At 40.1% G+C, this 26,948-nt stretch overlaps 1 protein-coding gene across 1 annotated transcript in view; it reads right to left on the reverse strand.

The window, feature by feature from the left end:
• Positions 1 to 1,607: 1,607 nt before the first annotated feature.
• LOC140205737 (cAMP-dependent protein kinase catalytic subunit beta) overlaps positions 1,608 to 26,948 on the reverse strand; it is a 239,223-nt gene continuing 213,882 nt past the window's right edge. The window contains exons 6-10 of the mRNA XM_072273292.1: positions 23,173 to 23,299; positions 20,305 to 20,400; positions 19,328 to 19,450; positions 15,458 to 15,622; positions 1,608 to 4,036 (exon numbers count right to left, since the gene is read on the reverse strand). Coding sequence (XP_072129393.1) covers positions 3,911 to 4,036; positions 15,458 to 15,622; positions 19,328 to 19,450; positions 20,305 to 20,400; positions 23,173 to 23,299 — 637 coding nt within the window. The 3' untranslated portion in view covers positions 1,608 to 3,910. The remainder of the gene's footprint in view (positions 4,037 to 15,457; positions 15,623 to 19,327; positions 19,451 to 20,304; positions 20,401 to 23,172; positions 23,300 to 26,948) is intronic.

Here is a 26,948-nt window from a genome sequence, read left to right on the forward strand (position 1 = left end):
TGAGACCTTTCATAAGGACTTTATAGCACAATGTGCTGAGCTTTTAAGCTCTCTAAGATTAATCAAACCTTTCTCTCCTCTGGATTGTCAGCATTTGTAGAATCTCTTGTATTTATGCAACACAACCATGGTATTCGCAAAAAATGGGATAAGTCTGCTGTTAGGAATCCTCTAGCAAGAAGCAATCTGGCAGAGACTTGTAAAATGAATCATTTGAACTATCTACATCTACAAGGAGTGCTGTTGCAAGAAAGCAGCATCCATCGTCAAGGCCCCCACCATCTTTTTTACTGTTGCCATCATGGAGGTGGTACAGGAGCCTCAGGAATCACACTACCAGGTTCAGGAACAGTCATTAACCCTCAACCATCAGGCTCTTGAACCAGAGAAGTTAATTTCACTTGACCCATCACTGAACTGTTCCTACAACTTATCCACTCATTTTCAAGGTCTCTTCATCTCATTGTTGATATTTATTGTTTGTACTTATTTTTTTCTTTCTTTTTGTATTTGCACAATGGCTGCTTATCCGTCCTGTTGGATGCAATCTTTCCTTTTCAGGGTTCTTTTGAAGACCCTGACCTGGAGTTACACACTGACTTCGGTTCTTTGTGGAAATGGGACCTACTCCTGGGGCCTCACACCGGCCACTTTTCGATATGCCAAGGATGCAGCCCAGAAGTCTAGCGCGCCTTCAGGGTGTCAGATTTTTGTGGCTCTGGAGGCAGGTGGACTCAAGGCCGGTGCCGCCGCCTGATGCATTGTGGGAGACGGAAGATCGTAAGCAGTGAGCTGGCCGTATGCCCAGAGACCCGGGTACTGTGGGCACAGAGCTTGGAAAACGTGACGCAACAGATTTTTAACACCATAATTCTGCAAGTTGCTTTGTTATGTCTCCCCTTTCGCTGTGAAACAGGAACACCTCTTTTTCCCTTATTAGGGGGAGAGGAGGACAGAGAGCGAGGGGGAGAGAGAGAGAGAGAGAGGGAGAGAGGGAGAGACAGAGAGAGAGAGACAGACACACATACACCGTGGTATGTCAAATTACCGGGTGAACGAGTAGTCTCTGGGGCACTGCAAGTCTGCGTCTTTATTGATGCTTTGCTGCACACTTGAGTGCTTGGTGGGGGGTGCCGATGCTTTTTTTGCTGGTGGGGGGGGGGGTTGTTGCTTTGCTGCTGCTTATGCATTGGGGGGGTGGGTTTGGGTACATTTCACTGTCCTTCATTCTTTGGGGCACTCCTCTGTTTTCGTGGATGTTTGCAAAGAAAAAGAAATTCAGGATGTATATTGTACATTCCTCTGACATTAAACGTACCTTTGAAACCTTTTGATTCTGTTGCTTTTCTTGTATTTACTGTGAATGTCTGAAGGAAAATGAATGAGCCATTTGTGTGAGCTATTAATCAACTCAACAAGTGTGATTTAAAAAAAACAGAAATTAGAATATAAACAACTGTGTGGTGGTACGAGTCAAAACAGGAATCACAAAGATCTTACCCACTCCTTTCAAACAAAACATTCCACTACAATTCTTCCCAGACTCAAGCCGTAAGCTTAAAGAGCATCACATCATTGATGCTTTAATAACACAAGCCAGCCAGAAATGTGATCTTCAGCGTTTATTAAAACCTTTAAGTCCATAAACGACAACAACGTTACTGTAGAATTTATCGCATACAGCTAGCATACAACAGCATGTCTTCGGTCTAAATGAAATACAAAAGATTTTAACATTTTCATACAAAGGAACTTTTAAATTTATTAATGTGACCTTACATTTCTTTAGTTACATAAAATCTGCTACAGCAAAGATTGTATACTTCCCTTGCACATACAGGTAAATATGGGGAAATGGAAAACTGCTGTTGGTGCCAGCCTTGTACTGGACATTATGCAAATGTCGGAACAGCCAAGAGGACAAACAGAATGTCTGATATTACAGCTCACACTGGTAATGCGAATGTCTACAAAGGCCTTACTTTGACGAGTGCCCTTCAGGTTAAGAGTGTGTGTCCATGTTTCTTTAGTGCTAACACAAGCAAATATACCAGCTCTATGCCAAATTAAGTTGATTTATTAAAACTTCATAGCCTTTCTTTCCTGTAAATATCGGAACCAATCTGAATCCAGCCTACGTCTGTACATAAGAAACCATTTCAATTTAAACTGTTTGAGGATCGTTTCACATATATACATATAAATACACATCTATCTATATATATGCAAAAGAAAGATCAAAATTGGAACAAATAAAACTAATTTGATTAAAATGAATTGGTTAAAAATGCTAACATGTACAGATCCACTGAATCCATTATCTATGACTTACCAACAGTGAAATAGAGGAAAATTGCTTTAACTAGCAATGTCTTGGCTAGTCTTTCCTGTAGCAACAGATTATGTCATTATGTGACAATGCATCTAACCAGTAGCTGAACGTAAAGCTTGCAAACTCTATGATCTGTTCCCAGGGAGACAAACACAAATATATATATATTTATATAAAAAATTGTGGAAACATGGCAGTCGTTACCTGTGTTAAGTATTTCGCAATGCAGGAACCAAAATTTTACTTCTGAAAAGCCAGTTGCGGAGTGATTTAATCGTTTAGTAGTTTCCCAAACCTTTTATTTAGCATCACAATGTCTGCTTTGGAATCAAACACACTCCTGGCAGTGACCACCACTATTGCTGCAGCATCTTTAGCTAAAATAGAATATGGGCCCGCTGCACACACACCGTGTCTGCTCACCACTGTGGTTGCTGACAGGGACAGAATCCACTTGCAAGACCACTCGCCCATGCCACTTCAAGTTTCTGATGTCAAATCAGCATGAGGAGAACCATTTCATGCCGCCTTTCCCTGTTAGTATTTGATGCTGCTGTGGTTGAAGAAAACTTGCTTTGTAACCCTTTCTACCCTCTTCCCACCCACCCCTCCCCCAACATCCAATTCCCTGCCTTTTCATCTCCAAATGAGCAGAATGCAACCCTGTTCAAGTAGGAGGGCAAATCCAGAGACAGACCATGGTTTGACATGACACAAAAATGGGTGGACAGAGCTGTCCTGAAGATTGCCTGCCGGCAGCTTTATCGAGGCTACATGCTGCAGTTGCAGTGTCTGGTAATGTCAGACCTGGAGCCTGCCCAGATGTGCACACAAGAAGAAAACTGGGAAGTGCAGCTGAATTTGACAGTACAGGAGAATTCAAGGCACCATCTGTGTGTACCCTGCTCCATTCATCCAATTATAATTCTACTTCAGTTTGGTCCTGTCCAGGAGAATCACTTTCATTCAGTATATATATAAATGCACAGAACAATTCTACTTTCAAAAGAAAAATGTCAAAGATGCTCTGTAGGTAGGTTCCAGGAGACTGATTCTACAAGGTTAAGGTGTTCTACGACTGTGGTCTCTCAGACATGACAGGAGCTGTGGCTGGCAAGCACTAGAAGCAATGTTCAGCTTTCACCTTGAGTTAACTCACACCGAGTGCAAAAAAAAATCCTGAAACACTTGCTCTATCTTTACACTTAAAATGTTTCACTCTCTGCAAATTGCCGTAATCTTTTTGTTTTAAAAAGGGGGGGGGGGTGGTCAAATGACATAACACAAAGGTGACGGGCTATAGAACAAAGTGTGAGGGGGGGGAGGGTGGGAAGGAAATGATAAGAAAGTGGTCTAAGTTTTTTTTTGTGTTGCAGCACAGGTAGTGCTTTGAGTAAATGTGCCTGTGTATGAGGGTTGTGCCAAATGCACACATGAATTATGGCAAAGGAGGATCTCAGCCACGTGGAATGAAGAAACTAAGTAATTGTTTCGACGAGTAAGATGGTTTCAACTCCACCCCATCTGTTAGCAGAGTGCAAAGATCCCAATACAAGCCCTGATGGTCTCTTACTCTTTCTAAAAATCAGCAAATTCTTTAGCACATTTTTCAGTTAAAGAGACACGGATGTCCTCCTCTTCATAATCATCGAAATTGCTGGTGTCACCTGGACCTCTACACTTGGGTATGAACGGAGCTTCCACCTGGAAAACATATAAACACATATGAGATAGAGATAAGGTATTTGAAAACCACCTCCCTGTCACCATACAATCATTAAGCACATTAGGCTAGCGGCCAACACAAGCAATCACCAGTCTGGGTTCAACTCCTGCCGTTGTCTGTAAAGAGTCTGCATGTTCTCCCTATGACTGCAAGTAAGGGTTAGAAGGGTTAGTGAGTTGTGGACATGCTATGTTGTCACTGGAAGTGTGTCAACACTTGTGGGCTGCCCCAGCACATCCCTGGACTGTGTTGATTGTTGATGGAAGACAATGCATTTCCCTGAATGGTTCATAAGACCAGAAGACATAGGAGCAGAACCAGGACAATCGGCCCATCAACTCTGCACTGCCATTCCATCATGGTGATTTATTATCCCTTTTATCTTCTTCCCATAACCTTTGACACCCTAATTAAGAAGTTATCAACCTCCACTTTAACTATTCCCAATGACTTGTCCTCCACAGCCATCTGTGGCAATGAATTCCACAGATTCACTGCCCACTGGCTAAACAAATTCCTCCTTATCTCTGTTCTAAAAGGACATCCCTCTATTCTGAGGCTGTTGTCTCTGATACTAGACTCCCCTCTGAAGGAAACATCCTCTCCACATCCATTCTATCCAGGCCTTTCAATATTTGATAGGTTTCCATGAGATCCCCCTTCTCATTCTTCTAAACTCCAGTGAGCACAGGCCCAGAGCCATCAAATGGTCCTTATACATGAACCACTGGTTATTAAAATCACTTGAGAGAAAATAATATCAAAGGGGAACATTAACTCTGCAATGCTTACATCTAATGCACAGAAGGGTCTTAGGGTGAGTCCACAGGAACCTGAAAGTGGCTGCGCTGTTAAAAAAAAGTTGTATGGTATGCTTGCCTTTAGTAGATGAAGATGAAGAGATCTGATAGAAGTGTAAAAGATCAAGAGACAGAGATAGGATAAACAGGTGGTATATCTTTTCCACAGGGTTGAAACATCTAATATCAGAGCCTGTTGGCAGCTGATGGAGTAACATCGTTTCAGATTGCTCCTACCCTATTTACTTTATTGTCTCCTACCAGTTTTTTTTGAAACCTTATTATAATACTTTAATACTGCTCTACTATGGCTGGGAAAAGAACAAAAGCTTCTGCAAAAGCAAGAGAAACAGAAGATGAATCCCCAGTCACTTTGGATTCAATCAGTGACTTCCTTAAATGGCAAAAATCCAAATTTTCCGAGGAGTTTCAGCGACTTAATGGCAAATTGGATACAATCCAACAAACTTTAACTGAGCATGAGAACCGAATTCAGGAAAACACTGCAAAGCTGGTGACACTTGAAGAGGATCTTGAAGATACATTTAAACTCTGCAAAGAGTTATCCTTATCCAATGAAAAAATGATGAAAAGGATTATCAGTCTAGAAACTAGAAACCGGAGAAATAACTTGCGAATTCTGGGTCTTGAAGAATCAATTGAAGGCGCTGACCCTACGAAGTTCATTGCAAACTTTCTGAAACAGCTATTCCCTGTTCTATTCACTTCTGAGCCGAAGCTCGATCGAGCATATCACTCGCTGACTTCAAAGCCATTGTCGTCAGCAGCGAGATCCAGGTCGGTCATTCTAAGTTTTCATGAATCTCATATTAAGGACCTTTTAATTCGCCATACCCGTCGACAAGGAATGATCGACAAGGTCAGATTTGTGGAAGATTATTCGCCTGAAGTTATGGTTGATCGTATGAAATATAAAGAGGTTATGTCAGAACTTTATAATAAAGGATTTAAACCATCCCTTCGATTTCCTGCTCGTCTGACTATTGTTTTGAAGAACAGATTGCGAAAAAGAATAAAGTCCGTTGAAGACGCAAAGGAGTTTCTGAAGGATGAAGTCTAAAACTGTTATATTTCTTATTTGATCAATTTTTTCCTCTGTTAATATGAATTTGAAATAAGGTTTCAATAAGCTTACGTTTTGGCTGTTCATATAGTCGTTTGCTTCTTTTTTGGATAATTTTTTATTATATCCCTTTTTGAGGTTTTACAAACCCCATTTCCAGAAAAGTTGGGATATTTTCCAAAATGCAATAAAAACAAAAATCTGTGATATGTTAATTCACGTGAACCTTTATTTAACTGACAGAAGTACAAAGGAAAGATTTTCAATAGTTTTACTGACCAACTTAATTGTATTTTGTAAATATACACAAATTTAGAATTTGATGGCTGCAACACACTCAACAAAAGTTGGGACAGAGTTAAAATAAGATTGAAAAGTGCACAGAATATTCAAGTAACACCGGTTTGGAAGACTCCACATTAAGCAGGCTAATTGGTAGCAGGTGAGGTATCATGACTGGGTACAGAAGTAGCGTCCATCAAAGGCTCAGTCTTTGCAAGCAAGGATGGGTCGTGGCTCACCCCTTTGTGCCAAAATTCGTGACAGAATTGTTAGTTCAAAAGGAACATTTCTCAATGCAAGTTTGCAGAGAATTTAGGTCTTTTAACATCTACAGTACATAATATTGTGAAAAGATTCAGAGGATTCAGAGACATCTCAGTGAGTAAAGGGCAAGGTTGGAAACCACAGTTGAATGCGCGTGATCTTCGAGCCCTCAGGCGGCACTGCCTAAGAAACCATCATGCTACTGTGACAATTATAGCCACCTGGGCTCGGGAGTACTTCGGAAAACCATTGTCACTCAACACAGTCTGGTGCTGAATCCAGAAATGCAACTTGAAGCTGTATTATGCAAGGAGGAAGCCATACATCAACTCTATGCAGAAACGCCAGTGAGTTCTCTGGGCCCGAGCTCATCTCAGATGGACCGAAAGACTGTGGAACCATGTGCTGTGGTCAGATGAGTCCACATTTCAGCTAGTTTTCGGAAAAAACGGGCGTCGAGTTCTCTGTGCCAAAGAAGAAAACGACCATCCAAATTGTTATCAGCGAAAGGTGCAAAAGCCAGCATCTATGATGGTATGGGGGTGCATCAGTGCCCATGGCATGGGTAAGTTGCATGTATGTGAAGGTACCATTGACTCTGAGGTGTCTGTTAGGATTTTAGAGAGACATATGTTGCCATCAAGGCAACGTCTCTTCCCGGGATGTCAATGCTTATTTCAGCAGGACAATGCCAGACCACATTCTGCACGGGCTACAACAGTGTGGCTTTGTAGACACAGAGTGTGTGTGCTTGACTGGCCTGCTGCCAGTCCAGATCTATCTCCTATTGAAAATGTATGGTGCATCATGAAGAGGAGAATCAGACAACGGAGACCACTGACTGTTGAGCAGCTGAAGTCTTATATCAAGCAAGAATGGACAAAATTTCCAATTGCAAATCTACTACAATTAGTATCCTCAGTTCCAAAACGATTAAAAAGTGTTATTAAAAGGAAAGGTGATGTAACACAGTGGTAAACATGCCTCTGTCCCAACTTTTGTTGAGTGTGTTGCAGCCATCAAATTCTAAATTTGTGTATGTTTACAAAATACAATTAAGTTGGTCAGTAAGACTATTGAAAATCTTTTCTTTGTACTTTTGTCAGTTAAATAAAGGTTCACGTGAATTAACATATCACAGATTTTTGTTTTTATTGCATTTTGGAAAATATCCCAACTTTTCTGGAAATGGGGTTTCTATTTTAATATAGCTTTCTTTGAATTTGTTTAAACTGATCCTTTTATATTTTTGAATACTGACTTATTTTTTTATGCTGTATCTTGGTAGGGACATATTTGACCTTGTAGGATCGGAGTTTCTGTCAACAGGATTTTTTGGGGAGGGAACTTAGTTGTTAGCTCGCTGACTGTCTATCAGTCAGCTTTCTTGCTTTGGGTGGGGAGGGGATAGGGCTTATTTCTCTCTGGGAGCTGTGTTGGGTTGATTATATGATTGCCTGTTTGACAACCTTACCTTACGGTTTGCTTTCTAGTTTTAATAACTTATGGCCAGATCTTTTAATTACATGATGATTTGTATTTAAAATGGTTCGAAATATTAACTTATTTAGTTTGAATGTGAAAGGGCTGAATCACCCCAGTAAACACAACAAAGTGTTTGCTTATATTAAAAAATTAAAAGCAGCCATTATTTTCTTACAAGAAACCCATATACGCAGCTGTGATAGCTTGCGTTTTTTTACTCGGTGGAAGAGTATGCAATTTCATTCTTTGTTTAATGCAAAATCACTTGGAGTTTTGATTTTTGTAGATAATACAGTTTCCTTTGTTCAGCATAATATAGTTGATGCTTGGCATTTTCTTCATCCGACGGACAAGGAGTATTCTTTTTCCTCTCATGTCCATCGTTCTTATACCAGGATTGATTATTTTTTTTATTGACAGTCAAATAATTCCATTGGTTCGATCGATCGAATATAAGGAGATTGCTATTTCTGACCACTCTCCTGTACTCCTATCTTTAAATCTCCCTGGTCCTATCCCTATGAGTAGATTTTGGTGATTTAGTTTAACTCTGTTATCTGACGAGGACTTTTTAAAATTTATGGAGAATCAAATTACTCTTTTTTTTGAAGAAAATACGTTGGAAGAGACGTCTAGCCTTATTATATGGGATACTTTTAAAGCATATATACGGGGTCAAATTATTTCTTATACTGCAAACATCATTAAAAAAGCTAACGAAGAGAGAAATGGACTAGCTAATCAGTTAAAACAACTGGACCATAAATATGCTTTGGTACTTGATCCTGAAACATATAAGATACGTATTGAAACCAAAACTAAATATGATCTTCTTTTAACGTATCCAATTGAAAGCCAGCTTTTAAAAGATAGAAGTCAATTTTATATTCACTGAGATAAAACTGGTAAGCTACTGGCTAATCAATTGAAGCCATTTATAGCCAAGCGGCAAATTAAAGAAATACGTAAAATTAATGGGGACATGACAACTGACCACTTTGAAGTTAATGACACTTTTAGGGAATTTTATTCCAAATTGTATAGTTCTGACTCTGTTAAGGATAATATTGCAATGAATAAGTTTTTAGATCAATTAAATATTCCTAATCTTTCGATAGATGATCGTAGGCAATTGGATCAACCCATTTCCCAGGAGGAAATTGCTCAGGCTATTCGAGTATTGCATTCTGGGAAATCCCCAGGACCCGATGGATTCTCTGGAGAGTTTCATAAGGCTTTATACCACACTTATGTTCTACCCTTACAGATTCCTTTAAGGTAGGAAGATTACCGCAGTCGTTTTGCTTATTCTCAAAAAGAATAAGAATCCTACTGAATGTTCTTCGTATAGACCTATCTCTTTACTCAATTTTGATACTAAAATTTTATCTGAAGTGTTGGCTCGCAGACTTGAAAATATTATACCTTCTATAGCTTTGGATGATCAGACAGGATATATTAAAAATTGATATTCCCATTTTAATATACGGCGTTTGTTAAATGTTATGCATTCTCCATCTAAGGAAATATCGGAATGTGTGATATCTTTGGATGCGGAGAAGGCCTTTGACAGAGTTGAATGGAATTATCTATTTACCTCCTTAGAAAAATTTAATTTTGGACCTAATTTTATTCATTGGATTAAATTACTTTATTTATCTCCCTCCGCTCGGGTTCTCACTAATCTTCAGAATTCTAAACCCTTTAAACTCCAACGTGGAACTAGACATGGTTGTCCTTTGAGCCCTCTGGTTTTTGATTTGGTATTAGAACCCTTAGCAATTGCTTTTCGAGAGTCTAAAGAGATTACTGGTATTTCAAGGAGAGATACTATCCATAAAGTGTCGCTCTATGCTGATGACTTACTGCTTTTTATATCTAATGTTACAACCTCTTCACCATTTGTGTTCCGTTTACTAATTTTAGTCAGTTCTCAAGATATAAATTAAATTTACATAAGAGTGAACTCTTTCCCTTAAACAATTTAATACCAACTGATATTAACCTTCCTTTTAAAATTTTAAGAAAACAATTACGTATTTAGGAGTAACAATTATAATACTAAACAATACTAAGAATTATAAAGATTTATTTGAGGAAAATTTTTTAACTTTAATGAATTATGTTCAAAAAACACTTTCTAATTGGTCGCCTCTCTCTTTATCACTGATTGGCCAAATTAATTCTATTAAAATGAATATCTTACCTAAATTGATATACCTTTTTCAACTGTGCCTGTTTTTATTCCTAAATCTTTTTTTGACTCTTTGGATTCAATTCTTTCTTCCTATATATGGAAGAATAAAAAACCTCGTATAAATAAAGCTCACCTTCAAAAAACCAAACCGAATGGAGGCTTTGCCTTACCCATTTTTAGGTTATATTATTGGGCAGTTAATATACAAAATATTATGTTCTGGATATATTATGTTAACCACGAGAATTGCCCTATATTCTTTGGAAGTGAACTCTGTAATGAAATTTTCCATTATTTCTTTACTTGGATCCTTGCTTCCTTTATCTTTAAATAAACTAACTGACAATGTGGTGGTCAACATACTTTGAGGATTTGGTTACAGTTTAGAAAACATTTTGGTTTATTGAGATTCTCCCTCTCAAGTCCCATCTTTACTAATTGTTTTTTTAAACCATCTTTAATTAACTTATCTTTTAAATTTATTTGATGGAGGGAATCTCTCCTCTTTTGTGCAACTTTCAAAGAAATTTAACCTTTCCAATACACACTTTTTTCGATACTTACAGATTAGAGATTTTTTTAAGATCTCAATTACATACATTTCCTACAAGTCCAGATAAGAATATAATAGATACAATTTTTAATTTGAAACCCTTTGACAATGGTTCAATATCTTACATTAATGGTCTGCTGTTGGGACTGAAAAAGGCCTCTTTAGATAAAATTAAAGGAGACTGGGAAAAGGATTTACAGATTTTCATATCTGAAGAGAGCTGGAAGATTATTTTGAAATTGATAAATTATGTGCTCATCATTCTTTATTACAATTCAAAGTGGTACACAGAGTCCACTGCCAAGAAGGCCCACCAGCGCTTTTACTTCCTGAGAAAACTAAAGAAATTTGGCCTGTCCCTAAAACCCTCACTAATTTTTATAGATGCACCATAAAAGCATTCTTCTAGGGTGCATCACAACCTGGTATGGAAGTTGTCCTGTCCAAGACTGGAAGAAGCTGCAGAAGATCGTGAACACGGTGCAGCACATCACACAAACCAATCTTCCATCCTTGGACTCACTTCACCCCGCACGCTGTCGGAGCAGTGCTGCCAGGATAATCAAGGACCTGACCCACCCAGCCAAAACACTTTTCGCCCCTCTTCCCTCCGGGAGGAGGCTCAGGAGCTTGAAGACTAGTACGGCCAGATTTGGGAACAGCTTCTTTCCAACTGTGATAAGACTGCTGAACGGATCCTGACCTGGATCTGGGCCGTACCCTCCAAATATCCGGACCTGCCTCTCGGTTTTTTTGCACAACCTTACTTTCCATTTTTCTATTTCCTATTTATGATTTATAATTTAAATTTTTAATATTTACTATCGATTTGTAATCCAGGGAGCGGGAAGCGCAGAAGCAAATATCGCTGTGATGATTGTACGCTCTAGTATCAATTGTTTGGTGACAATAAAGTATAAAGAGTTCATATGTCTAAAGACAAGCTCTCTCGTTTCTACGCAGATAGATGTACTAATGGAGTGGCCACACTAATCCATATGTTTTAGACATGTCCGAGCCTTGAAAAATTTTGGAAAGATGTATTTCGAACTTTTTCTGTACTTTTCAATGCTAGTTTTAAGCCCAATCCTTTGACTGCCATGTTTGCTATTGTCGAGGATAGTGCAACAAAATATCTAATTTGCGGGTATTGGCCTTTATGTCTCTTATGGCCAGGAGGGTGATCTTGCTCAGGTGGAAGAAGCCCCCCCCGCCCACTCATGCTCAATGGCTGTCTGATGTTATGTTGTGCCTTGATCTGGAGAAGATTCGTTGTTCGATTTCTGATTCTAAACATGATTTTCTAATGTTATGGGGACCCTTTCTGAATTATTTTCATAATCTTTGAACTAATTAAAGTATGAATCTGAGCCATTATTATTATAATATTATATGGTAAGGTATTTCTTTTTTTTCCTCTTTTTTTTTACCAACCAGCTCATTTTGGTAGTGGGGGTAGACATTTTTTTAAATAAAATACAATGATTTTATTTTATTTCATTTCATAATTCAATCTTTTTTTTCTACATGATTGATTTGGAATATGGGATACTGTCATCATATTACTGTGATTTAAATGTAATGTAATTTGTATTACTAGTATCCTTATGAATTTTGTATTTGTATTTATGCAATTTATATAATATTAATAAAAATATTGAAAGAGAACTATTGGTTATTAAAATCACTTGAGAGAAAATAATATCAAAGGGGAACATTAACTCTGCAATGCTTACATCTAATGTGCAGAAGGGTGTTAGGGTGAGTCCACAGGAACCTGAAAGTGGCTGCGCTGTTTAAAAAAAAGTTGTATGATATGCTTGCCTTTAGTAGATGAAGCATTTGAGTCCGAAAATTATGTTGCAGCTTTATAAAACTCTGGTTAGGGTGCATACAGTTTTGGTCACCACATTATAGGAAGGACGTGGAGACTTTTGGACAGGGTACTGTAGGGGTTTATCAGGATGCTGCCTGGTTTAAAGGTCACATACTATGCAGAGAGTTTGGACAAACTTGGGTTGTTTTCTCTGGAATCGTGGAAGCTGAGGGGAGATCTGATAGAAGTGTAAAAGATCAGGAGACAGAGATAGGATAAACAGGTGGTATATCTTTTCCACAGGGTTGAAACATCTAATACTGGAGGGCATGAATTTAAGGTAAAAAGGAGCAAGTTCAAAGGGGCTGTGTGGGGCAAGATTTGTTTGTACACAGAGTGCCATGTTGCTGAAATTCGTTGCCAGAGGTGGTAGTGGAGGGAAATACAGAGGTGTTTCAAAGACCCCTACATACATACACATTAATAAGCAGAGAATGTAGGGATATGGACATGATGTAAGAAATGATTAGCTTAGGTAGGGATTTAACCATTACTTTAATTAGTTAACATCATAGACTGAAGGGCCCGTTAGACCATGAGACATAGAAGCAGAATTAAGTCATTCAACTCATTGAGTCTGCTCTGCTATTCCATCATGGCTGATTTTTTTATCCTGATTAACTCCACTTTATTTATTTATTTACTTAGCGATACAGCACAGAACAAGCCCAATGTGCCACACTGCCCAGCAACCCACCTATTTAACCCTAGCCTTAATTGACCAATTAACCCATGTACTATCTGGTATGTCTTTGAAACGTGGAATGAAACTGGCACACCTGGAGGTAACCCACTTGGTCACGGGGAGAACATACAAACTCATTACAGGCAGCGTTGGAATTGAACTACAAACAATGCCCTGTGCTACTGCTACACTATCATGGCGCACCGTTCTCCTGCCTTCTCCCTGTAACCAGTTCCCATGCTTTAGTGCTGTACGTCCTAAAGCTGGGCACCTTTAAAATAATTCCTGGTTCTCACAGGCTGGAACTTGGAGCTCAACTCTTTCAGTCCAACAGACACACCTCATGCACAAGGCACATCTGTGCAGTTCATTTATACGGAGCAACAATATCATTTCCTGTACCTTGTAACTCAGACTCCAATTACCCAAATTCTTACAAATTAAGGGCAGCTGCATTTTGTGGATGGAACTGATCCAGGCCCATTTTTATTTTAACTTAAAGACACAGCACGAAACAGGCCCTTCTGGCCCACTGAGCTGCACTGCCCAGCAACCCACCTATTTAACCCTAGCCTCATCACAGGACAGTTTACAATGACACATTAACCTACTAAACCGTACATCTTTGGACGGTGGGAGGAAACTGCAGCACCTGGGGAAAACCCACGCATACATGGGAAACAATATGCAGATTCGCTTACAGAGTACGCTGGAATTGAACTTGAAACTGACACCCCAAGCTGTAATAGTGTTGCGCTAACCGCTATACTACCGTGGTGCACCACTTCACTCACTGGATTCCAGGTGTGTTCTTGGATGGTGCAAGGACTCCCGGTGGCAAAACGCCAGAGGTCCAGTCCCCAAAATATCCTATGACATCCAGCACAGCTGGGGGCAGAATTTAGCCAGCTGTAAAGGTTGTGGCTGACTCTTTTGGGATTTAGTTACAGTCACAGAGCACTACGGAACCATTCTTTGTCCCATCTAGTCTGTGCCAAACTGTTATTCTGCCTAGTCCCATTGATATGCACCATAGCCCTCCATGGACTTATCCAAACTTCTCTTTGATACTGCAATCCAACTTCTGTCCACCACTTCCATTAGCAACTCGCTCCCCACTCACAACACCTCTGAGCGAATAAGTTCCCCTTCATGTTCCTCTTAAACATTTTACCTTTCACCCTTAATCCATGACGAGTTCTAATCTCACCCAACCTCTGTGGAAAAAGACTGCTTGCAATTAACAGGAATTCTGCAGATGCTGGAAATTCAAGCAACACACATCAAAGTTGCTGGTGAACGCAGCAGGCCAGGCAGCATCTCTAGGAAGAGGTGTAGTCCTGACGAAGGGTCTCGGCCTGAAACGTCGACTGCACCTCTTCCTAGAGATGCTGCCTGGCCTGCTGCGTTCACCAGCAACTTTGATGTGTGTTGCTTGCAATTACCCTACCTCTACCCCTCACAATTTTGTGTACCTCTATTAAATCGTGTTGGGCACGTGGCCAAGTGGTTAAGGTGTTCATCTAGTCATCTCAAGGTCGCTAGTTCGAGCCTCAGCTGTGGCAGACTTCCAATCTGCGCCTTGTAAGGTATGAAAATGCCCGATGCAGGCCTCGCATGGTCTGAGTCGACGTTCCCTCCCCCCTCTATTAAATCTCCCCACTTTCCTGTGCAGAAGGGAATGAAGTCCTAACTTACTTATACTTTCCCTGTAAGTCAGGTCTGCAAATCCTGCAATATCCTTGTAAATTTCCTCTGCACTCTTTCAGTCTTATTGAAATCTTTCCTGTAGGTAGGTGACTAGAACTGTACACAATTACTCGTCAGAAGTTTACCAGAACAGGAGGGCAGCATCGAGATTTCAAATTGCAAAGAATCAGTAACTAAACGTCTTCTGAACAGAACAGCAGCAACTTCTTCACTCAGAGGGTGGTGCGAGTGCAGAATGAATGTGGATGTGGGTTTGATTTCAACAGTTAAGAGAGCTTGGATAAGTACATTGATGGGGAGAGTATGGAGGGCTATGGTCTGGAATTGGAAGACACTAGAAGTGATATTAAACCTGATTCTGACAAAAAAAAACAGCAATACTGACAGGAATCACTTCATGAAATCTCAGAGGTCATCTAAATTCAAACTTTATCAAGTTTGAAGAGCTGGGCAAAGCACCTACCTTCCTCTGGTAAATTGCAATCCAATCTGTAGTGGCGAACCATTTGTGGTTCTTGATGTCATTCACACCGTTTTTGAGATTCCCGTATCGTTTGGTCAGATCTACTTGAAGTAAGTTTCGCAGCAGGTCTTTCAGGTCTGAACTGAAGTGAGAAGGAAACCGTACCTGAAATTAAGGTAGAGTGTCAGCCATTTGATAATGGGATCCCATGCAAGTTTGTACTGTGGACCTCATGGGCACTTTAAAATTACAGATTACCAATTAATGTTTCAGAACAGAGGAACTGTGTACAAGTTCCAAGTATACCTATATATCACAACCCTGAGATTTACTTTTTTGTAGGTTTTCACAGTAAAATACAAAGAAACACAATAGAATCAGTGAAAAACTGCACAAAAATGGACAAACAATCTACCTGTAAAAACAGCAAACTGTACAAATACAAAAAGAAAATAACAATAATAAATAAATAAACAATAAAAATCGAGAACATGAGATGAAGTGTTCTTGAAAGTGAGTCCATAGGTTATGGGAACCGTTCAGTGATGGGGTGAGTAAAGCTGAGAAAAGTTATCTCCTCTGGTTCAAGAGCCTGATGGTTGAGGGGTAATAACTGTTCATAGCAACACACAAAATGATGGAGGAACTCAGCAATGTTTCCAGCCAAGACCCTTCATCAGGAATGAAACGTTAAGTATTTATTCCTTTCCATAGATGCTGCCTGACCTGCTGAGTTCCTCCAGCATTTTGTGTGTGTTGCTCTGGATTTCCAGCATCTGCAGAATTTCTTCTGTTTGTGAGTACTAGTACATGGCTCCCTGAAAGGGGAGGAAGACAGAGTGGTGAAGGCAGCTTTAGGCATGCTGGCCTTCATCAGTCAGGACACTGGGGATAAAAGTCAGGGTGTCATGTAAAGGGGTATACTTTAAGGTATTGGGAAGAAAGTATAGGGTGTCAGTGGTAGGTTTTTACAGAGTGGAGGGTGTGTGGAATGTGTAGAGGCGGATATACGAGGGACATTTAAGAGACTCTTAGATGGGCACACGGATGATAGAAAAATGGAGGGCTATGTGAGAGGGACGGGTTAGATTGACCTTGGAGTTGGTTAAAGGTCTGGCACAACATGGTGGCCCAAAGGGGCCTGTACTGTGTGTTACGTACCCCGTAACTGGGTTGGCAAACCAGCAGAAATGGACCACTTAGTTGGAGTCTGGATTACTGGAACTAAGAAAGTTTTATTAAAGAAATAAGTAACACAGTACTCTAATCATAAGGATATAAATGCAACAGATTAGCAATGATAAAACACGCCTGTACACAGAACTAAGATAATAGGATCAATCAAGCTCTATTGCAGTCTAGGGGTAAAATGATCAGTCGCAGAGTTCAGTTCGCAGTAATCGCTGTTGTGCCGTTGGGGGGGGAGAGAGAGAGAGAGAGAGTGCGCGTGAATGATAATATTCAAATCGGATTCAAACAGACCTTTGATATTCCTCGCAGTTAGCTTTCGGGCGAGCCCTTTGTAATGTCTTCTGAGGTCACCAACTGTGACCCCTCCGTTCCGGATACGATCGTTCTTCTGCGGTGAACCCAGCACCCAGGCAAGGGCGGACACACACACCAGGTTCCCACCGATCGTACCCTTCCACCCTGTGCGTCTATGGTCGGTCCCGCGATCAGACCTCCAAAACTTCCACCAACTTGTGGGGGGGGGGGCACAACACACTTCCAGGGTCTCGTTATCTCGTGGTGTCGTGGTGTGTCGCTTGCCTTAGCGAACCTGTTCCTTTTATCCCCCTGCTGGGGTATCGCCTGTCCATCAAACTTCAAACAGTTCAGGTTCAAAGCAACTGGTCTGTCAATACTCGGAACTGTGTCTCTTTTCGTTAATCTCTCTTGTCTCTCATTAACATTTGGAATGTTTCTCTCTTTGTCTCTCTTATCAGCATCAATCTTCTGATAACTTGGTCTTTTGTCACATGTGCTGTAATGTTCCATGTTACAAGGATGTTGCTGGTAACTGAGAGATTGAGTTATGGAGAGAGGTTGTGAAGGCTTGGAATTTATTCATTGGAACGTAGGATATGAGGGATGATATAGAGTTGCATAGTATCACGAGGGGCATAGATTGGGTGAATGCACAGTCTTTTTCCAATATTGAGGAATCAAGAGCTTGAGGGCATAGGTTTAAGATGAGAGGGGAGAGATTTCATAGGAACCTGAGGGGCAAAGTTTTCCATACAAAGGGTATTAGCTCCAGTATCCAAAGTCTCAAGCTGCTTTAGATGAATTTGTGTGCAGTAACCATCTCTCGGGCAAATGGAACTACATACCTCACAATTGGCAAATGCCTGTCTACTAAGAGGGATTTTGAAGGGTGAATGTTTCCTCCTCCTCATTCACCAACTGCCCACTAATAAAAGAACACAAGAGAACAGGAGGCCATTTGGGCCCTCTTGTCTGCTCTGTCATTTGACAAGACTTCAGCAGAATTACCACAAACCTGCCTTAAAGCTGTGCACATCAGAGAAAGCTCCTCTCCATGGACTCTGTCCAATACAGTCAGGAAGCATGTCCCACCAGGATCAAGGACAGCTTCTACCCCACTATATAAGAGTACTGAATGGGCCACTGCAGAATAAGATGGATTCTTCACCTCACTACCTCATTAAGGCCTTGCACCTTGTTTACCTGTGCTGTGCTTTCTCTCTAACTGTAACACTTTCTTCTGCATTCTGCTATTGTTTTACCTTATACTATCTCGATGTACTGTTGTAATGAATTGATTAGTATGAACAGCACACAAGTTTTTCACAATACCCTAGTATATGTGACAGTAACAAACCAATTTAGCATTGCATTATACCCACTCAACCACTGGATGGAACATTATGAACACTCATGACTGAAGACTCTCACCATCTGGGACATACCTTCTTCTCATTACTACCATTGGGGAGGAGGTACAGGTACAATCACAAAGAAGGCATGCCAGCATCTATACCTCCTTAGGGATTGGAGATTTAGTATGTCACCAAAGACTAGCATTTTTATTCAGGTGATTCTGCCTGGTTGCATCACCATCTGGTATGAAGGTGCCAGTGCACAGAGGCAGCAGACTGCTGTATCACAGGCACAACCCTCCAACCACTGAGGATATCATTTAAAGTAAGTTCCACCCTTATAAGAACATAAGACACAGGAGAAGAACTAGGCTATTTGGCCCATTGAGTCTTGTCTGCCATTCCATTATGACTGATTTATTACTCCTCTCAACATCATTCTCCTGCCTTCTCCTGGCAATGTTTGACGCCCTAAGTAATCAAGAACCTATCAACCTCCACTTTACATATACCTAATTACTTGGCCTCCACATCCATCTACAGCAATGAATTCCACAGATTTACCCCCCTCTGGCTAAAGAGCAATTCCTCTTCATCTCTGTTCTAAAGGGATGCCCGTCAATTCATTAAAGACCCTCACCATCTGCGCCCCACCTTCTGCAGGGAGCTACAGCAGCATGAAGACTGACAATCTAATGATCCTGGAACAGCTTCTTCCCATCCGCCATCAGGTTTCTGCAGGGTCCATGAACACTACTTCGTTATTGCTGTTTTTATTCTATGCTGTATTTATGCAATTTACAGTAATTTTTTTTATGTCTTTGCCTCGTACTGCTACCACAAAAGGCAAATTACCTGCTATGTAAGTCAGTGATCATAAATCTGATTCTGACACTTAGTAAATAGTGGAGCGGATGAGAAAACTGTAAACACTATGAAGTGGTAGCAACACAACACAGAATGGTAAATTAGCAAAATGAGAAAGAAAAGATAGGAGTCTTGAAAAAAAATTAAAATCCAACTTCACCTTTCCAGAGACAATCTTTTCATAGATCTGTATCGGCTGGTCTGCAAAGAATGGGGGGTATCCAGCTGCCATTTCATAGATTAGAACCCCCAGTGCCCACCAGTCCACTGCTTTGTTATAGCCCTACAAATTGCAACATACAAAAACATTCAGGCACTCTATACAATGTGGGAGCACAAAACTAATTACATTTTCTCAAAATAAAAGATTATAAAGTACAATGCATATCACAAGTCTGGTGATGCAACCACTGACACTAGGTAAACAATCTCTGAAGAGTATTGATAATGATTGGGGTCACCCATCTTGTAAGTCACTGCCTAGAAGGCAGCAATGGAAAACCACTCTCTACAAAGGTTTGCCAAGAACAATCATGGTCAAAGTCCACGATCACCCACGTCACTCATAAGCCTTCCCAAACCTCCTATCACAAAGGACAAAAACAGTGGACCTAGATGTTTCTCTCCATGTCACACTCCCTTCTGACTTGCTGATATGTTGCTGTTCATGGTCACGACATCATAATCTAACCCTTAATACTCCTCCAAAAAGTGTGCAAGGACCATTGCCACATGTACTGCAGCACCTCATGACACTGTCTCATGGTCAGAGAAAGGCAGCAGCTATAAAGATTAAAGATAAAGGTTACCTTTATTTGTCATATGTACACTGAAACATACAGTTAAATAAGTCATTTTGTGTCAACAACCAACACAGTTCGGGGATGTGCTGGGGTCAGGCCACAAGCTATTAACTCTAACCAATATATCTTTGAGATCTGGGAGAAGACCGAAACACCCAGAGAAGCTCACATGTGGTTACAGGGAGAACGTAAAACTCCTATGAGACAGCGGGTGGGAATTGCACCCTGATCGGGTATTGCTGGTGCTGTAAAGCAATTGCATTAACCTCTACACTACCATGCAATCCATACTGGACTGTTATGTACTGAGGAATCTATTCCTGTTTCAGCTTACCTTGCTGAGAATAATCTCTGGTGCCAAATATTCTGGTGTTCCACAAAGTGTCCAGGTTCTGCCCTTTACCCTCTTTGCGAAACCAAAATCTGTGACCTACAGATGCATGGGGTAAATATCAAATTGAACCAGTTACATCTCTTTGTAAGTTTAAATTTAGTTTTAAATAAAAGTTGAAAATGATATCAGACTGGATCACTGGAGAGTGAAAGTGTGACAGAATGCTGCTAGTTCATTATTAAAATTGTCCCAAAAGATAATCAACCTGAAGCATCAACCATTGTTTTTCTTTCCACAGATGCTGCCTGGTCTGTAAAATATATTCATCTTTTTTATTCCGGATTTCAAGCATCTGTATTTTTGTTTTAGAATCATAGACTAATACAGCACATACACAGGCCCATCCAGTCCATGCTGAACTATAATCCTGCCTAGTCTATCAAGCTACACCTGGACCATAGCCCTCCAAACCGTCCCATCCATGTACTTATCTAAATGTCTGTAATTGTTGCAATTGACCTCACATCCACCACTTGCACCAACTGCTGAGTTCCTCATGTTCCCCTTAATCAGGCATTCACAACCTGTCCTATGCCATAGCCCATACCATTTACCAAGGGGTTTGGAAACCCCTGCCTTAAACATTTCACCTTTCACCCTTACCCATGACCTTTAGTTCTATCTAGTCTCACTCAACCTCAGTGGAAAAAGTCTGCTTACATTTACCTTATCTTTACCCCTCATAATTTTGTAAACCTCTATCAATCTCTCCTCATTCTATGATCTAGGGAACAAAGACCTAATCTGTTCAACCTTTCCATATAACTTAAGTCCTCAGGTCCCAACAACATTCTTGTAAATTTCCTCTGCACTCTTTCAATCTTACTGATATCTTTCCAGCAGGTAAGTGACCAAAACTGCACACAATACTCCAAATTAGCCTCATCAATGTCTTATACAACTTCAACATAACATCCCAACTCCGGTACTCAATGACTTTGATTTATGAAGGTGATTTACAACTTAATTTTAAAAACATTAACTTTACACATAAACAAACAACAGTTGGGCCCAACTGTTTGCCTTTTGGTACACTTATGGACAGGTCACTTGTTTTAAAAACTCTGTTGGTAAAAGATGGCATTAATTATCTAACAGCTAATATCGAGCAGGTGGTACAGAAGCCTCAACTCCTACACCAGCAGGTTCATGAACAACTACTTCCCCTCAACCATTTGGTTCTTTAACCAACTGGCACAACCCTAACCACCAGAGTTTAAAAACGCTATGATCACTACGTTAAAATGGACTTTGTTCTCTTTTGTTCTAATTATATTCATTCTTGTAAAATTTGTGTTAAATGTATGATGAATTTAAGATTTTTTTTTGTGAATGCTGCTTATCTGAAGCTCTGTGCCTGTGATGTTGCTGCAGGTATGTTTTCATTGTACCTGTGCACACATGGACTTGTGCAGATTCAAGATTCAGGATTGTTTAATGTCATTTCCAGTACACAAGTGTAAAGGAGAATGAAATAATTATCTGATGCAGCACAAAAAACCTCCACAATAAATATAGATAAATAAGATAACTTATATACTTATGTTGATCCTATGTTCATAAAGTGATGCTAGACACATAAGTGTCTGTACGTAACATGACTGACAGGAAGTGATAAAGTAGTGGTGGTTGGGGGTGTGGAGGGGTGGGTTAGTGGGAGGTGGTGTTGATCAGCCTTACTGCTTGGGGAAAGTAATGTTTTTTGTGTCTGGTGGTCCTGGCATAGATGCTACGTAGAAAGTAGGACAAACAATCCATGAGCAGGATGGGTGGGATCCTTCATGATGTTACTGGGTCATTTCCAGCACCTTTCTATGTATGTTCTTGATGGTTGATATGATAATAAATTATTGACTTTAACAACGAACCAGATAGGACATGGGTGCTTATTTTCTTTACTGGAGAATATTAGGTGAGTGTATATAATAATCGGCGACCCCCATTATTACCTAGTGCCAGTTTGCTAATTTCTGTCCTACCACAGTTGGATTTGAGTTCAGAACAGTACCGTATACTGGTTACAGCACAGGAATCACTATACTATTGTAAAGAAAAATGGAAATTGGATATGGAAGGAAAATCTTCAAAACACAAATAAAAAAAATCATGCTTTCCACTAAAAATCATTGAATGACAGGGGTAGAAGGTGTGATGGTAGAAGACTGGTGGATAAACCACGTTCCCACAAGACAGTACTATTCAGACTAATTGACAGATCTCAAATACTGGTTGTTTTTTCTTTACAGATTGCATAATCGGAGCTATTGTAATCAGAGAGATAAAGAATTGCAATCATTTATAGTGATGATAAAAATCAGTAATGTGAAATGCCAAAATTGGCATTTGATTTTCAGAATATTTGCAATGATTAATGACAAACAAAAGATGTGAAATAAATTCAAGTCCATCTTAACCATGACATCATTTTTAGTATTTCTATTTCCCAATTTGACTGGGAAAATGTGAGTGTGGAAAACACTCTCTACCACTTAGTACACATTATTTATGACTGCGCCAGTAACAGTAATACTGTTGTATATGTCCTCACTCAATAAGGGACTCATTAAAAATAGTGCTTGAGTTTTGGGGAAGGTTAGCTCAGAGGTCACCAAAATAATCCACCAAGCTCACAGTGCTGTTTCCAAAAATAACAAAGTTACTGACGTAGAAAATATTAAATGTACAGTCACTTCAATCATTCTTCCTTCATTTGAAGGATGCATTAATGTACAGTCAAATAAGAATTCAAAAGTTGATCAATTTCTGCAGGAGAACTTCAGAAATCATTCCTGCCTCTGAACATCATACCTGGATGTACCCTTGTTGGTCAATTAAGAGGTTTTCAGGCTTCAGGTCTCTGTAGATGAGGTCTAACGAATGAAGGTACTCAAAAGTCAACACTATCTGGGCAGCATAAAACCGTGCATGAGGTTCACTGTGAAGGACGAACAGTTCAGGGAATGTATTAATTTAACAGAAAAATCAGATGTATCAATTAACAAATGAGAACAAAATTTGCACTGGGCTATTTAAAGTAAAGATTAAAGAAGTGTTTGTTACATGTATATCAAATCATGAAAACATACATCGAAATGCGTCACTTGTGTCAACAGCCAACAGAATCAGAACCACAATCAGGTTTAGTATCACTGGCACATGTATTGAAATTGCTTGTCTTTGCAGCAGCAGTGCAAAGCAATACATTATACTAGAAAAAATGTGATTTACAGTAAAAAAAAGTATACAGTAAATAGTTACATTAAATTAGTAGTGCAAAAAAAGAAGTAAAAAAGTAGTGGGGTAGTGTTCATGGGTTCAATTTTCATTCAAAAAACAGATGGCAGAGGGAAAGAAGCTGTTCCTGAATTGTTGAGTGTGTGCCTTCAGGCTTCTGTACCTTCTTCCTGATGGACATAGTCCAAGGATGTGCTAGGGTTAGCCCACAAGTGTCACCATAGTTCTGGCGCCAACATGGCATAACTACAACTTATTAACCCGAACCTTGCGTCTTTGGAAAGTGGGAAGAAACCACAGCACCAGGAAGAAGCCCACCTGATCACAGGGAGTGTTAAGGCATATTTTGGAGATATGCAATATAGTAAATATAAATTTTAATGGTATCCAGTCTTCAAATCTGAATGCGGATTGTAGACTGAATTTAAAATGTAGCTCAGAACAACGGTGTTCTTGAAGCTGCAGATTACAATTGATTGCAAACCAGGAAACATCCATTTAGCTGAGGTGTCTGCATATGCACAAATGCAGCTGCAGAGACAGAGGTGATTAATGCTCACTTTGGGTGCGTTGGTGTGAAGCTCTACATGTTTGAAACTCAAATGAAGCATTATGAATGCATTGTAACTATAGAAGTGGTCTTGTTACCTTTGTTCTCTAACATATAAAATGTGATGTAATATTGGGTCAGGAGGCCACTTCTTTCAAGAGTGCCTCCAGTATGATTCCTGCTTGTTTGGCTGAATAAAGACTCTAATATTCACCAGCTTCAGTGTCTCTCCAATGACTTTGTTCACAGTCACAACAGGGAGAATATACAAACAATTTACTGACAGTGGCGGGAATTGAACACTGACTTGGTGATCACTAGTGCTGTAAATCAATTGTGCTAACCACTACGCTACCAGAAATCGGTAACAAATTAAACCCTGTCCTCGTAGTGCGTAGGTACACAGCTATGCAGTGAGTTAAACAGATTCTCAAAAATCACCCGGGACAGAAGTTTTTTGTTCGGGATGTTGAATGAAATCTTTTACTTTTGAAAAGATGTTATTATTTCAAAGGCAAACAAAGAGTAGATGGGATGTGTGTATTTCCATTGTGTGCAGCAAATCGAATCAAACTAACTCATGCAGGATATGGGATGAAAAACAACTTACATACCGGAAGTAATGTTCACACAAAATGAACTGCACCTCCAGAGGCCAGAACACGACATAATCCTAGACAGTATGTGCAAACTCCACACAGACAGTGTCCAAGGTCAGGACCAAACCCAGGCCCCTGGCACTGCGAGTTAGCACAACTCACACATCAACAACATCTTCGCACTGAGCGTTGGTAGGTTTGCTGAGAGATGAGGGCACAGGTTCATTCCAGGGGAGCAGTGCAGTGGGCAGGGATTCATGACACATAACTGGTACAGCAACAGTAAGGGCAGGGGTGTGGTGCCAGGATTCCAGCTGTCACTAAAGAACCTAATGACACTTTCAGTGTCAATTCTATTAGCACTCTTGTTCTTAGGAATGATGCCTGCATGCTAAGTGAGATTTGGGACATGTCCTCTTCTCATTACTACCATTAGGGAGGAGGAACAGGAGCCTGAAGAGCCACACTCAGTGATTCAGGAACAGCTTCTTCCCATCTACCACCAGATTTCTGAACTGTCCATGGACCCTTGAACACTATCTCATTATTCCTTTTTTGGGCACTATTTTATAATTTATAGTAATCATGTCTTGCACTGCAATGCTGCCACAAAAAAATTCACATCATATAAATCAGTGATAATAACTGATTCAGATTACCACACAAAACTTCTTTTAAAATTATTCAGCTTGGTCATTTATTTAAAGATATAGCATGCTAACAGGCCTTTCTGGCCCAACTATGCCCATTGCCCATGGGACCAATTAACCGACTAACCCGTACATCTTTGGAATGTGGGAGGAAAGTGGGGTACTGGAGAAAATCCATAAGGTCACAGGGAGAATGTACAACCTTCAGCAGCAACAGATTGAACCTGGGTCGTCAAGAGCATAGAACAGTACAGCACAGAGCCAGGCCCTTCAGCCCACAATGTCTGTGCAAACCATAACCAATTAAACTGAACATCTTCTGCCTGCACATTACTTACATCACACCATTCCCTGCATATTTATTTCCTCATCTAAAGGCCTCTTAAATATCACTCTTCAATAGTCTCTTAAAGCGGAGGCTGATAGGTACTGATAGATATTTGTAAGGATATCAAAGGTTACAGGAGAATACGGTTGAAAGGGAAAAATATCAGCCATAAGACCTTAGACGTAGGAACAGAATTAGACCAGTCAGTCTATCAAGTCTACTCCGCAAATTAAATCATGTCTGATTTATTACCTCTCTCAACCACATTCTCCTGACTTCTACCCATACTTCTGCCAGGTATGATGTTGTGGCCATCACTGAATCGTGGCTGAAAGATGGTTGTAGTTGGGAACTGTATGTCCAAGGTTACACATTATATCAGAGGGATAGGAAGGTAGACAGAGGGGGTGGTGTGGCTCTACTGGTAAAGAATGGCATCAAATCAGTAGAAAGATGTGACATAGGACTGGAAGATGTTGAATCCCTGTGGGTTGAGTTAAGAAACTGCAAGGGTAAAAGGACTTTGATGGCAGTTATATACAGGCTTCCCAACAGTGGCTGGGAGGTGGACCACAGGTTACAACAGGAAATAGAAAAGGCCAGTCAAAAAGGCAATGTCATGGGAGATTTTAACAAGCAGGTCGATTGGGAAAATCAGGTTGGTAATGGATCTCAAGAGAGTGAGTTTGTTGAATGCTTAAGAAAGAGCTTTTTAGAGCAGTTTGTTGTTGAGCCTACCAGGGGATCGATCAGCTATACTGGATTGGGTGTTATGTAATGAATTGGAGGCGATTAGGGAGCTTGAGGTAAGAAAACCATTAGGAACCAGTGATCACAATATGATTGTGTTCAACTTGAAATTTGATAGGGAGAAAGTAAAGTCTGATGTAGCAGTACTTCAGTGGAGTAAGAGAAATTACAGTGGTTTGAGAGAGGAGTTGGCCAAAGTAAATTGGAAGGAGCTGCTGGCACAGATGTCAGCAGAGCAGCAATGGAGTGCATTTCTGGGAAAATGAGGATGGTGCAGGACAGATTTACTTCAAAAATGAAGAAATACTCAAATGGTAAAATGGTACAACCGTGGCTAACAAGGGAAGTCAAAGCTATTGTAAAAGCAAAAGAAAGGGCATACAACAAAGCAAAGATTAGTGGGAAGATAGCAGATTGGAAAGTTTTTAAAAACCTACAGAGAGCAACTAAAAAATCATTAGAAGGGATAAGAT

The sequence above is a fragment of the Mobula birostris genome, chromosome 12 (assembly GCF_030028105.1).
Source record: "Mobula birostris isolate sMobBir1 chromosome 12, sMobBir1.hap1, whole genome shotgun sequence".
NCBI lineage: Eukaryota > Metazoa > Chordata > Chondrichthyes > Myliobatiformes > Myliobatidae > Mobula > Mobula birostris.